The 14,987-nt window shown below is 42.9% G+C and overlaps 1 protein-coding gene, 1 non-coding gene and 1 pseudogene across 12 annotated transcripts in view; 2 read left to right on the top strand and 1 right to left on the bottom strand.

Moving 5' to 3' along the window:
- Nucleotides 1-14,987, bottom strand: part of LOC121447913 (arginine-glutamic acid dipeptide repeats protein) — a 372,377-nt gene that overhangs the window by 120,841 nt on the left and 236,549 nt on the right. For all 11 annotated transcript variants that reach the window (XM_041651205.1, XM_041651199.1, XM_041651198.1 and 8 more), the window contains 2 exons: nucleotides 8,861-8,909; nucleotides 1,040-1,164 (listed from right to left, as the gene is read on the bottom strand). In XM_041651205.1, the coding sequence (XP_041507139.1) occupies nucleotides 1,040-1,164; nucleotides 8,861-8,909 (174 nt within the window). The remainder of the gene's footprint in view (nucleotides 1-1,039; nucleotides 1,165-8,860; nucleotides 8,910-14,987) is intronic.
- Nucleotides 2,865-2,971, top strand: LOC121449000. The gene has a single exon (XR_005974459.1). It is a non-coding gene; the product is annotated as a U6 spliceosomal RNA (small nuclear RNA).
- On the top strand, nucleotides 11,270-11,817 carry LOC121447977 (annotated as a pseudogene).

A 14,987-nucleotide genomic window follows, 5' to 3' on the forward strand; every position in this document is an offset into this window, starting at 1 on the left:
ACAGAGATCCGTCTGCCTCTGCCTCCCGAGTGCTGGGATTAAAGGCGTGCGCCACCACTGCCCGGCCTACAGGGTGATTTTTAACACTCCGTTTGCAAGCTCATGTTCAGTCAAGATTCCACTACAGCATGTGTGTTATGTCAAGCCTCAAGAGCCTAACTCTTCCTCCTTGGGACAGAATGTGACTTGCAGAGGGTCTATGTTACTTCTCCTGTTTTGCTCAGAACACATGAGTAAAACTGAACACATGAGTAATCTATTTCCCATGGTATTCCACTGGATTATGATAATCGGAAGTGCCTGTATGCACTATTACCACACATTAATTAAAATTTAAGTCCTCAGGAAACAGGGAAGCTAATTTCTCTCTTCTATGTATCAATTACTTTTCACTGAAATAAAAGTGAAAAGTGACAGAACAGGAAAAAAAATTCAGTCACTTACCCTGTTTACAATAATCTCATCTCCACTCTGTGCAAAGCACTGTGGACAACAAATGGCCAAGATGGAACTGGTGGCCCCAAGGTGTGCACTTCAGTTTTTGCCATTGTACACAGGTAAGGCTGCTGTGATCCCAAATCACTACAGACAAAGGTAGGTTCTGTTTGCACTATGGCATGAAGGGACGGGTTTCTATTTTCATCTTTGTCACTTGGATATTTACAGGTTCTATAGGATAACCACAGATAAATGTTCCCATGTCGGAAAGCCATACAAATGTCAAGCAGCCACAGTACGGAGAACAAGAACTCAGTAATGTAACTGTAAGCTGAGGTCAGTGGTTCACTCAGCTGCAGTAAGAGATGCAGATAATTACAGGCATAGCTGAAGATATATTCCTTCTGAGGAGTTCGAAAGTCTGATGTGAGGCAAATATCAAGAAGAGAAAATGGTAAGCAATCTTTGTCAGGTAAGTAAGGCTCACCAGGGCAGAAATCAATATTGCAAGTGAGTGAAGGAAAGGTAAAAAAGACATTGTACTGACACTCATCAGTCTATACGTCCTAATTCAGAAGGCAGCTGGGGCATTTCCCATTACCTTGCTGCCCTCAAGTACATGAGGAGGTCACAGTCGCTGACTCCAGGCATCCAGACAAGTTCCTCATGCTGAGTCACAGTATCACCATCTGGAGAAGGAAATGGTTGCAAATCTGGAAGTTTGGCCTGGAAGACAGGGATGGAGAAGTCACCACCAAGGTAAGCACTAGAAAGAGGCATCCCATCATGCAGTGTCCTGGAAATGCACACTCTACAGAAAGGTAAGAGCAAAACCACGAATCACTGAAACTGGCCCGTGCTACAATGGACCATTTCACCATAGATGTCACAACTGCACAATCCCTCTTAATAAGCAGTGAGGGTGTCAAAGCCACCTGTACCAATGTGACCTCAAGAATGAAAAGATTGGATAAACAAGTAGAACAAACAACACCAAAAGGTATTACAGAGTGACAGCTCTGGATAAGAACAAGACATACATCTCCAATATACATTTTCAGGTCAGACACAGCAATTTACAAAACCACACCTAAGGTTAAGATAAAAACAGTGAGCTACTAAAGTTAACATTGAAACAGTTTAATTAACTTAAGTGGTAGAAATAGCATAGTTTGGGAAGAAAAGAACTTTTTATCAAGGGACAGAAGAAACTCTCTGGAAAAAGACAAGTCTGAGATTTACTATGACTCTGCTGAATGAACTGAATAGTATACATAAAAACAAACCACCAGGGCAGTGGTGGCACATGCCTTTAAGTCCAGCATTTAGGAGGCAGAGGTAGGCGGATCTCTGTGAATGCAAGGCCAGCCAGGTCTACAGAGTGAGTTCTAGGACAGGCTCCAAAAGCTACAGAGAAACCCTGCTCCAAAAAACCAATTAGATAGATAGATAGATAGATAGATAGATAGATAGGGCAATAAAAAAAAGCAAATCACCTGATGTAACACATACATTCCAAATAAGAACATGAGTGATCACAACAACCAAGATTCTAAGTAATCAGATTTCTTACCTGCACTCTAAGGCAGAACAGGGGTAAACAGGCAAGTACAAAGGCTACTGTAACTACCAGATGTAATGAACTGCTCTGTCCCTTTAAGAGACAAGCCACGCCCACTCCCCTGCCTGAGAAGGTAAGCTGATCTGATCTATAGCTTCCAGCCTCAGTCCTTCACTTCCCGCCTCTCCCCTTTCCTCTCCATAACCCACTAAACAAATATCCAACCTCACTCTGCATGGCACGCCTTATCTCTGTCTCTCCCATGGCTGTGCGGCTCCCTGCCCAGGACCAGCCACCAGCATTCTCCTCACGGGACTAGCTGCCCCATTGACATCTCTCACCCATCACAAGGCTCCCTGGCTGAGACTCCTGGCTCCCTGCAGCCACTAGAGGAGCTACACTGTCCCTGACTGGGACTGGCTGCTCTTGCTCTCTGGAACTGATGCCCACTGCCTGCCACCACTTTGGGGACTAGCGGCATGGTCACAGGACCCTCTGCCTGCTGCAGCCACTTGGAGACCCGCAGCATTTTGTTAAAACCATAACATCAGAGGCCTAGGGAAGGACCTACAAGTTACCTGACATTCTTGTTGTAAGAGCCAAAGTTATGTTTTAAGTTTTAATCACTGTGCCTAAAAGATAACATAAAACAAAAATGCCTCTGTAAGCCCTAAACCTGTAAAACCTGTAAAAAACCTGTCAGCCCAATGCCCAAGGACAAATACTTCCTGAAGTATTAGAGGTTGTTATTCAGGCAAGATAACTTCTCTAAATAAGTTTGGTTGACCCAACCGCACCAGATGTGCTTGATCACAGGTAGGCAGGATGATTAATAGGCAGGAGGTTCATCAAGAATGGATGTTTGGTGCTCACTTCGGCAGCACATATACAAAAATTGGAACAATACAGAGAAAATTAGCATGGCCCCCACACAAGGATGACACGCAAATTTGTGAAGCATTCCATATTTAAAAAAAAAAAAAAAGAATGGATGTTTGCCCCCAGTTGGATGGTTGGAAGTACAATAGCCTTGTGGGTTTGACTTTGAAAGTAACTGCCAGAGGCAGGCAGAAATCTGTGAGCTCAAGGCCAGCCTGGTCTCTGTAGAGAAACACTATCTCAAAAATCAAAACCAACCAACCAACCAACCAAACAAACAAAAAAGCACCTAGTCAACATGCCTCACCCTGAAATGGATCTGGTCAGAGTTTATCATCCTGGCCAGTATTTAATTAAAGCTTGCTTCAAATTTGGCTCAAAATTTTGGTAATAGTCTTATGTTGTTTTGATATTTTACACTGTGCTGAAATTCCTAGGAACAGTTTAAGTGAAAAAAGCAGACCAATGTAGAAGCAAACACTGGAAATGCACAGTGACACATATTAAGTTTAACAGTCTAGCAGACTTGAAACAAAATTCCACATCCTAATCTGCATTAGGTAGGCTGCTTATGAGCCACGTGCTAGGAGAGAGAAGTGATGGGGAATCTTTGTCAGCCAATGATCTTTAAGGGATAGTATCAGGTTAAGGCATGACCTTTGGGAGAAAAACTCAGGCCCAAGGTTTGCTCCTCTCTCTGTGGTCCCTGCACAAGTCCAGCTGAGCTTGGACTTCTCGTTCCTGTTTTGTGAGTTTGCCCCTTATAATAAAGAAAAATATAATTGGTCTATCTTTTAGCTAGCCTGGTTTTCTTTGGACTGTAGATAATTCAACAGGGAAGAGAACAAGGTAAAACAAAGAGAGAGAAAATATCACTGCCCCACCCAGGGGACACCCTTGTCTCCCCACACCATCCAGAAATCTTCACTTTGAGTGAAAGCTCTTATTTTCGAATACTGTACGCACACATCTGCTCTGCCAGGAGGATGCACAGCTCTGCTTCCCAGGCCACCTCTGATGGACCTGAATTCCTGGAAACCTCACCTTTCCCAACCAAGGTATGTGGCACACTCTAACCAAATAATGATCTTTCACATTTAGTATTCACTTTATAGCTTTTTGGGTCCCCCCGCCCCCCCCCTCCCCGCCCCTGACAGGGTTTTTCTTCCATGTAACAATCCTAGTTGTTCAGGAACTAGCTCTGCAGACCAGACCAGGCTGGCCTTGAACTCACAGAGTCCCCGTGCTAGAATTAAAGGCATGAACTACCACCACCAAGTTTATAAGCTATTAGGTTATAAAAGCTTTATTTACTAGAAAAGCAGAACCCACCCTTAATCCTCCAGGAACCTCCCTTAACTTTTCCCCAAGTCAGCTACCTCTGTCAAGACACCAATTTCTGTCTGTATCAATCCCGACAGCCTATATCATGTATCTGTTTGCTTTTCCACTACTTTCATCTGTCTAGCTCCCAGAGAGTCTTGGCAATTAAATACCCCCAAAACAGAGTGATCTAGTTCAGTTTTTTTCTCTGCCCCATCACAGGGTGTCACAATTAATTCTACTTAATATGAAAGGAGATAGATGCCCATTTGGAAAGTCAATGACGTTGGTACTGGCTTTGTATCCCCAGGCCAGGTCCAATCTCTAGTATACAATGGCTCTTCATTAAATGAAAAAGGTATTATAGTTGGGGAATAGGACCAATCCCTGGAGGAGGGTGTAACAACAAATACAATTGGGTGACATAGAACAAAAAATGGAAATGGCTTTTAATGGTAGACTATGAGGACTAAACAAGAGGAATACAGGTGACCAACAACAGACTCCAATCTTCTCCATCACAGTCACTAGGGGGACCATGCGGCACTGCAGTAAGGACTGGCTCTCCAATCAAGTAGGTCTCTTTCGGAGGATATATGCGAAGATGTGTCACAAACATCAGTGCACACGGGTCATTCATTGTGGCATTACATGTAACTGGGCATCTCAGAAATGCTGCATCAAATACAGGCGACAAGCGGGGTGGGGGAGGTGAGGAAGAGGCAACTTTGGATGACAGACCATCCCTGAAGGCAAACAGAAAGAAGGGAGCCCAGAGAGTGCATATCATCTACCATTATGTAAAGGGCGAGAGGAAATAAAAGAAAACGGAAAGAAGAATATCATTGTAAAGTTAACACATCATAATAGAACATTATAAAATCCCTAAATTAAATGAAAAATTACATGCAACAACAGTTGAATTGGTTCTACTCAGGAACTATTTTAAGCAATGCAAAAAAATTTATTTACCTGCACAGCCCTCATGGGCTACAGTAAAAAGGTAAACAGGATTTAACAGCACACTTGTTCCCAGCAACTGTGAGTGTAGTTCAGTGCAGAGTGTGTGTAATACACGTGCAAGGCCGGCACCAAATCCCAGCACCAAAGGAAGGCAAAGGAAAGCATTCTAATCGTCTACAGCAGTGTGAATATTGCTATTTGTGGTTATAAAATAAATCATATGCAGGAGAAAGATAGATTTAGATGAATAAAGCTGGGCAATGGTGGCACATGCCTTGAATCCCAACACTCAGGAGGGAGAAGAAAGTGTATCTCTGTGAGTTCAAGGCCAGCCTGGTCTATAAAGTGAACTCCACCAGTACAGCCAGGGCTACACAGAGAAACCCTGTCTCAAAGAATAAAAAAAATAAAACCAGATTTAGATGAAAGCAGAGCAAGGTTAATAGAAATGTTAAAGTTTTAAGTAACAAGATCAGAGCGAACTTACACATGTAGTATTACACACACAGAACTAGGTGAGAAGAAGGGACACAGGGTGTTTGAGATCACTGATTTGGAGCTACAGAGCTGGCCCAGAGTTCACGCAGTGCACATTTAACTGTAACTCCAGCTCCAGAGGGGACCCAATGTCCTCTTCTGATTTCCTTGGGCAACTAGACTCATGAGCACATGTCTCCACAGACACACGTATGCTCTAAACTCTAAAGTAAAAGCAAATGTTGAGAAAAGGAAATTACTGGATTTTTCCCTATCCTATTTTATATGTGTGGTGTGCACATATGTCTACATCTTATTGTATGTGAGTGGGTGGGGAAATGCAGAGAGGCCTGCGGTTAAAGCAGAAAATCACCCTCAATTCCTCTTTGGTTTTATTGATGGAGGGCCTCTCCCTCAAACCCAGAGCTTACCACTATCACTGCTCTGGGGACCTCAGTTCTGAATTCTTCTACTGGAATTGTGGGACCAACGCCACACACACTTGGCATTTTCGTAGATTCTGGGGATCAGAAGGAATTCTGGTTCTCACACTTGCAGGCCAAGCGCTTTATTTTGTTTTTAATTGCAGTGATTTATTTTTGTGTCATGAGGTTGGTGGTATACCACAGCAGAAATGTAGAAGTCAGTCAAGAGTCAGGTCTCTCCTCCAACCATGTAGGTGCCAGAATCATACTTCGGTCGCCAGGCTTGAGCCATCTTGCCAATCTAATGCAAGTGATCACTAAGGCATCTCCCAACCCCAAGATATTACAGACTTTGGTTTGGTGTGAAATATTGTAGTTGTGTCTTTAATAAGAGGTCTTTTTTTTTCTCATTGTGCTATCTGTAATTAAAATGATGAAGTGACTCATTTCAATCACCACAAGTAGGAAGCAGCCTGAGGAGATCAGACAAGTCTCACTAGAACTCTGCAAAGCTCAGTGACACCGTGGACTGTATTCTGTTCCGACTTTTGTATGTGTTACTATCTTCCCTAAGAAAAAAGCTAAAACTTTAAAAAGTTAAATAGATTTTGGTACTTTAAAAGTTGACTATTAAAATATATTTCCAGCTATGATATTAAATTAGCATTTGATTTAAATGAAAGCATACAAAACCCAAGTCTAGCAAACCTGCTTCTTTCCGGGATCTAGATGCATCCTCCTCTAGCAGCAACTTTTCTGTTAAGGTAGGAAATGAATCTTATTTTTTGGGTTTTTCGAGACAGGGTTTCTCTGAAGCTTTGGAGCCTGTCCTGGAACTAGCTATTGTAGACCAGGCTGGCCTCAAACTCACAGAGATCCCAAGTGCTGGGATTTAAAGGCATGTGCTACCACCGCCCAGCAGAAATAAATCTTAAGTCAAAATCCAGTATGAAAACTCTGCAATCCTGGGAACAAAGTGTAGGAGAGAAATGGGGGGGGGGGACAAAAACCAAGAAAACGAAATACAAAGGCAAGAAGAGAGATGGGAGTGTGACTGAGTGATGCCAGGCAAGTATTGGATCCTTGATTCCAAAAACAGCTAGAGGCTGGTGAGAGGGCTCAGTGGGGAAAGGTACTTGCTGCCAAGCTTGACAGCCTAAGTCTGATCCTTGAGACCTACATAAGAGAAAATTTATTCCTGCAAGTTGTCCTCTGCTGTACACAGGTGCCCCCAACACACACACATACTAAATAGGTAACTGTAAACAAACAAACAAATAAAATCAAAGCCCAAGGACATTCTTATAGTACATGCCTATAATTTCAGCATTGAGAAGGCAGAGTTAATCTGGGTCACATAGTGACTCCTTGTTAAAATAAAATAATAAAATAAAATGAGGACTGGAGGTTAAAAGTGCATACCGCCTTTCCACAGGATCCAAGTCTGGTTCCCAAAACACATGCCAGGCAGCTCAAACTGTAATTCCAGGGGATGTCAAGCCTTCTTCTGGCCTCCACAAGCACCTGTACTCATTTACATATGGCCCCACTTAGGCACACATATATACATGTAATTTAAAAGTAATTTTAAAAAGCAGGGCATGGTGATGAATACTTGAATCCCACGCTTGGATAGAAAGGCCAAATTCTCTGTGAGTTTGAGGCCAGCCTAGGCTATATACTGAGTTTCAGGCCTGCCAGGGCTATAAATATAGTGACACCTTATCTTAAATACTCACAACAATAACAAAAATAAATCGCGCCGGGCGGTGGTGGTGCACGCCTTTAATCCCAGCACTCGGGAGGCAGAGGCAGGCGGATCTCTGTGAGTTCGAGACTAGCCTGGTCTACAGAGCTAGTTCCAGGACAGGCTCCAAAGCCACAGAGAAACCCTGTCTCAAAAAACCAAAAAAAAAAAAAAAAATATATATATATATAATATATATATATATATATCACAAAACATCAAACTAAACAACCAAAACCAAAAACCAAACAAATGAAAAAACTCAACAATAACAACAACAACAAAAAAATCCAAAAAAGCAGAAATTCCAGTCCAGAGCCAGGGACAGTAGTACAGGTCACAGGCAGAGAACCTACTTAGTGTGAGCAAGGCTTTGGTCCCCTCTCACCACTGTAAAATGACACCCTAGGAATCCACAGTGCAGAGGCAGTCCTTCCTGCTCAGGCCCACCTAACACTTCATTCCAGGAAGACAGCAACGAATCGGACGCCAGCTACTGTGTATCTCTGCCTTCATCATAAAATGAGAGCCATTTAGGAACAAGAAGCCCCTACCAGTTTCCGCATTTCAATTTTGTCTTCAAGTTTTTACCTTTCTCTCATCAAAAAGGTAAAATATGTTCCGAAGAAGTGTTTATGTTACATAAAAATGCTCAAAAGCTAAAGAAGAAAAACAAAAGCCTTATACACACACATACACACGCACACACAAGTACCCCCAAAAACCTTTAGCTCTGTATTTAAGAGAACTAGAGAATTATCAATAACTACTCTAAGATGCTACTTGAAAGAACAAAGTAATTTATTTGCTTTTATTTCGTATGTATTGGTGTTTTGCCTGCATGTATATCTGTGTGAGGGTGTAAGGTTCCCTGGAACTGGAGCTACAGTTGTGAGCTGCCATATGTGTGCTGGGAATTGAAGTCAAGTCCTCCAGAAGAGCAGCCGGTACTCTTAACCACTGAGCCATTTCTCCAGCCATCAAAAATAAAGATAAAGCAGAAAAATTGAAAACAAAAAGTTATTAAGTTAGTAAAATGTAGTTTACCTGATGGCTGGGGCCAACTCGAATTTCTCCTTGTGTGCTATTCAGCCTCCTGCAGAGAAGAGAGTGGAAAGTTAACAGAGCTGTTCTGACAAACCTTCCAAGAGTTTTCAAGGGAAGTCAATCACTCCACGTAGATGAGAGACATCTTATTTTTTAATATTTATTTATGTGTATGTACCTTTGCCTGAGTGTATGTTTGTCCACGGAGGACCAAAGAGGGCAGCAGGTGGACAACACCGAAACTGGAGCTACAGATGGTTGTGAGCTGCCACGTGGGTGCTTGGAATGGAACCTGGGTACTCTGAAGGAACAGCCAGTGCTCTTAACTGCTCAGCCATCTCTCCAGCCCCAGAGAGGCGTCTTAAAAGGAGGCCACTCCTTCACTGTTTCCAACATTGCTTCAGCTACACATACTCCATGCACAGGTCCTTAACCTCTCACCCCTCTCAAAATCTGACTGCACCACCTGCTGGTTTGAGGAAGGACCTCTCCCTGTAGCTGGGGCTGTCCTCCTCACACTCACTATGTAGTTAAGGGTGAGCCTCAACTTCTAACCTTTCTTCCTCCCTTCCTAAGGCTGAGATTGCGAGTACGTGTAACCACACCCAGTCTATTCATCCTGAAGACCAGACCCAAGGACCATGCGTGCATGCGTGCCAGGTAAGTACTATATCAACTGAGCTACATGCCCAATCTCACTTTCTACTTTTATTTCAATAAATTTTTTCATCAAGAACACTGTTTGGGTGGGGGTTAGGGGGGTGCAGTAGCATTGACAAGGTGAGAGAGGGCAATGACAACAAAGTGGTCCCGGTCCCAAGACTCTAGAACTGACCTGGCAGGGTGGTAGCACCCATCTCCCAATGAGAAAGATCACAGATATCATGCCAAAACATAAGACACTCCATTCCAGAAGAAACTTCAAAAAATTCTAAGCGAAGTTAAGCAAGCCAGCCAGGCTTCCAGTGTCTAACCAGCTGTCCACAGGCTGCATGCAGTCAAACAAGCTATGACCGTGGCCCAACCAAACTGGTAATTCCTGGCAATTGTTTTATGACTCCACTGTGTGGTTCTCGAATGTAAGCTCTGGGTGCCAGCCAACTCCTGCCTGAGGTGAAGAAACTGTTCATTTGTTGTTTTGTCACACAGATCCCCCAAATAACCAAGTCACTCTGCTTGGCGTGGACTGGGCGCCTCTGGAGCAGAGAAAGGGCAGGACAGCAAGGCAGAAGATAGGCATTTTCAAGAGGGAATAAAACCACAACAACATGACAGAGGCAGGTGGACAAGAAGGGGGCTCTGATGGTAAAGTACTTATACCAAGGGCTCATTCTGTTGCAGCTGGCAGCAACCTCCCTCTCTGACACAGAAGCTTGTAGATGGACTCGTCTAGGTTTATGATTCAAAATCTATGCCAAGTATTCAACTAGCCAGGCCATGACTACCTGCTTGGGTTTTTGTTTATTGTTTGGGGTTTTGGTTTTGTGAGAAAGGGTTTCTCTGTGTAGCCCCTATTGTGCGGAAACTCACTCCTTAGACAAGGTTGGCCTTGAACATAGATCCACCTGCCTCTGCCTCCAGAGTGCTGGGATTAAAGGTGTGTGCCGCCACACTCAGCACAACAGCTTGTTTTCTGAGTTGGTGTGAGCCACTATTTTCATCCTAACATGTCCATTTCTATTTCCTAGTTAGCCATGAGCAAAATGGCCTGCCAAAGCATTTCCACATGCTCTTGTGACTACAAGTATCTCCAGTCAAGACCTATTACAACTCAGAAAGCTTAAGCCACAATCGCTACAGCTCAATCTTTAGCCTGTTCTAGAATGTCTGTGCTGTTTTAGGGTGCCCTAATGGTTGATTACAAAAATCTTTCTGGGGCTGGAGAGATGGCTCAGAGGTTAAGAGCACTGGCTGCTCTTCCAGAGGTCCTGAGTTCAATTCCCAGCAACCACATGGTGGTTCACAACCATCTGTACTGAGATCTGGTGTCCTCCTCTGGAGTGCGGGCATACATGGAGGCAGAATGTTGTATACATAATAAATAAATAAATCTTTAGAAAAAAAATCTTTCTGATATCACTGATATCCACAGTGCTAAAGTAATATGCCACCAAAATAAAAACAACCCTCAAACACCTTATGGAACTATGAATCTACTCCTATTTCTAAAAATAGAAGGGACCCAATGTGAAGGAACACACCTGGAATCTTAGCACTTGAGAAAGCTAGGACAGGAGGTTTATAATTCAAGGACAACTTCGGCTACACTATGAAACCATGTTATAAAAATTCCCTCAAAATTCAGTGATGGTAAGTACCGGGTATTCGATATACCCTGTGCGGCTCCCCTAAGCCCTTCCTAGACCTCTTTGTGGCCCTGCGGCCTTTCCTGCATGGTTCTTCAGGCTGATGCACTATAGTTCTTCCTTGGAGCTCTATGCCGGAAGGACAACTAATTTTAAGAAGACAAACATGGCATCCAGTGGTCAGGGAGAAAGAAAGGGCCCTAAGCTCCAACTGACTGAAGAACAGAAACAGGAAATCTGGGACGTTTTTGATCTCTTTGATGCTGGTGGAACTGGAACTGCAGACATAAGGAACTAAAGGTTGCAATGAGGGCATCAGTTTTGAACATAAGAAAGAAGAAATCAAGAAGATGATAAGTGAAATTGATAAGGAAGGGACAGGAAAAATTAACTTTAGTGAATTTTTGATAGTGACGACTCAGAAAATGTTTGAGAAACACACCAAAGAAGAAATCCTGAAAGCTTTCAAGCTCTTCGATGATGATAAAACTGGGGAAATATCATTCAAAAATCTGAAGCATGTGGCCAAGGAGTTAGGTAAGAACCTGACTGATAAGAAGCGCTAGGAAATGACTGGTGAAGCTGATGGATGGAGATGGCAAGATCGATGAGCAAGAGTTCCTGCGCATCATGAAGACCAGTCTCTATTAAGATCTAAAGGTGCTTCTTTTTCTACTGCAAGCACATGTGACTAGATTTAGTGCCTGCCATTTTGTGAAATATGTTTTTTGAGAATCCCTTTCCCCCAACCCCTGGAAATAACTAGCCGTGACCTTGAATCTATTCTTGGCTTTTGGAAGTTTCTTTGATATTAAGTTCTTTGTACCTTTACCTGCTGAGTGATTCAACAGGACAGAACAATGGGGCAAAGGGTCTGAGAGTGAGTGCAGCCACCCCGCCTTCCATTACTTCACACTGCTCATGCATTCCACACAGCTGCAAACAAACCATGGCTTCTTAGATGTCCATGCATCCATGTTGTTCTAAAACTGTTCTAGTTTTTTAGCTGACATCAGAGTGCAGTTTTTCCTCATAAAACGTAGTGAATGCTTGCTGTGGCATTTGGATGTGTATTAATGGATTTGTTTTGTTTGAAAAATAAAACCTTTCTTAGCCGGACGGCAGTGGTACACATCTACAAGAGCTAGTGCCAGGACAGGCTCCAAAGCCACACAGAGAAACCCTGTCTCCAAAAAACAAAGACAAAAAAAAAAAAAAATCCCCAAAAAGTTAGGCAGTGGTGGGACACTTTTAATAGCAGCACTCAGAAAGTAGGGGCAGGCAGATCTTTTGAGTTCAAGGCCAGCATGGAATACAGAGTCCAGAACAAATACATAGAGAGAAACCCTGTCTCAAAGAAACAACAAACAAATGGAAAAAGGAGGGCTAGAGAGATGGTTCAGCAGTTAGGAGCGCTGGCTGCTCTTGCAGAGGACTGAGTTCATTTCCAGCACCTATATGACAGCTCACAACTGTCTGTAATGGGATGTGATGCCCTCTTATGATGAACAAATGGACATGTAGACAAAGTGTCCACATATATAAAATATGTAAATGAATCTTTAAAAATAAAAATTTAAGAAGTTAGCCAGGCGGTGGTGGTGCACGCCTTTAATCCCAGCACTCGGGAGGCAGAGGCAGGTGGATCTCTGTGAATTCGAGGCCAGCCTGGTCTATAAGAGCTAGTTCCAGGACAGGAACCAAAAGCTACGGAGAAACCCTGTCTCGAAAAATCGAAAAAAAAAAAAATTTAAGAAGTCCAAAAAGGAAAAGAACAGGAAGCAAACATCTATTACATTAAGAATTAACAAAGACCTTTAATTTCAGCACTTGGGCAGCAGAGACAGGCAGATCTCTGAGAGTTCGAGGCCAGCCTGGTCTACAGAGCTATTTCCATGACAGGCTCCAAAGCTACAAAGAAACCCTGTCTTGAAAAGCTGAAAAGAAAAGAAAAGAAAAGAAAAGAAAAGAAAAGAAAAGAAAAGAGGAGGAGGAGGAGGAGGAGGAGGAGGAGGAGGAGGAGGAGGAAGAAGAAGAAGAAGAAGAAGAAGAAGAAGAAGAATTAACAAAGGAGGTGCTAAGTGCAAGAGTTTGATAGGAGCCTAACTAAATGAGAACACTCTGGTATGGCTTGGTCTTCAAGGTGCTAAGAATGAAACTGAGGTCCTATACACAGTTGAGCTGGCCCTGGTGGTATGAGTGTGGGTGACCCGAATCTGAGAGCAGGAGAACTAACTGGCTGCACTCCTTGTTCAGGCTGCATTGGGTGAGCTAACTGAAGCAATGCTGGGGAGCTTGCCCAGACAGTGATGTAGAGTCGATGTTGGCAAGCTAATGGGATGACTGACCCAGCTACCACCGAGGCACAGAACCAGGGCTATGAGTTAGTCGACCCCAACACCCATCTCATCTAGGAACGGTTGGTCGGAACATGTAAATGGGACAAACCTACAGATCTAAAACAGCAGGATATCTGAGAGGAGTCCTAGTGAGAGACCATTATTGGTGCTATAGCAGAAGCCAGAGGCCTCCAGCCAGACCAAATGACCTGTTACAATGGCCACTTGCAAGTGACAATGAAAGGGTTAAAAGGTATGCTGTGACTCAATGGGTCACACTACAGCTTCCATGATGACATTCTTTTCCTTTGGTGGTTTGTTTTATTGGTTTTTCTTTTAAACCTTTATTTGGGGATGGGAGATCCCTTTTTGTTTTGTTTTTTGTTTTCAATCTTTATTTGCAGTGGGAGGTTACAAGAGCAGAGAGCAGTGGAAACGGAATGCATGATGTGAAATCCACAATAAATAAAAGTTTAAATTTTTTTTAAAAAAACAATAGCAGTAACAACAAAAAGCATAGTGAAAATGAAGTCATTGTTCTAGAATTACCTAAAAATAGCACACAACTATATTCTCCTGTCCACTTTTATATTTACTTTATTGCACTCAGTCATTTCTGAAGTTTTTAAATCATATGGAGAAAACCCAGCCCCACACAGCTATATAACTGGAGAGGGCAGAACACTTTAATACTGCTGCATTTGTTGCTTTTGAGGCAGAGTCTCAATACTTAGCCTGACCTCAGACTTACAACCCGTGGAGAGTCACCATTACAGAAGTGTACCACCACACCTGTTCACCATCTTTCTGGTACCACACCAATGAGAGCTGATATATTTAAGACTATGTGTAATGTTTTGGCTTCTGTTTTGCTTAATTGCTGGGATGGCAAGAACCTTACCACCAAGTTAAGTTCCCACATAAAGACTTCCTTACAACGTTAACATAAATCTTTATTAATAATCTTCTGGACTCACAAGGTACAAAAGGAAAGAATCAACTCCACAAAGTTGTCCTCTGACTTCCACCCGTGCATCATGGGATGTGCATGTACACACATAAATATATATACAAAATAAATTTAAAAAATTTTAAGTGAGAGTTCTCCAAAACAGCTCAGTGGATAAAGACACATGCCACCAATCTTTTAAAAGTTGGACGCATCATCTCCCCGCCCCCCACACACACACTGACTTCCCCAGGCCTGTACATGCCCCCTCTAATAAACTCCTAAGCAGGTTTGTTGCATGTTCCGTGTTTCTTTCTCACTCACCCCAGGTAATTTCAATAAGACCTAGTTAATAATAAGCTGGAGCTAAGAGGCCAAAGAGTTTATAATTAATACAAGCCTCTGTGTTTCACTGGAACTAAACATCTGTGGAACAGGGCAGGACAGAAATGGTCGTCTACAGATGTATTACAATTAAGACTAAAAATAGGAAATAAAGCCAGATGCACACCTTTAATCCCAGCACTTAGGAG

The sequence above is a fragment of the Microtus oregoni genome, unplaced genomic scaffold (genome assembly GCF_018167655.1).
Source record: "Microtus oregoni isolate MIOR12 unplaced genomic scaffold, Mior012 000005F_ref0000423, whole genome shotgun sequence".
NCBI classification, from domain to species: Eukaryota; Metazoa; Chordata; class Mammalia; order Rodentia; family Cricetidae; genus Microtus; species Microtus oregoni.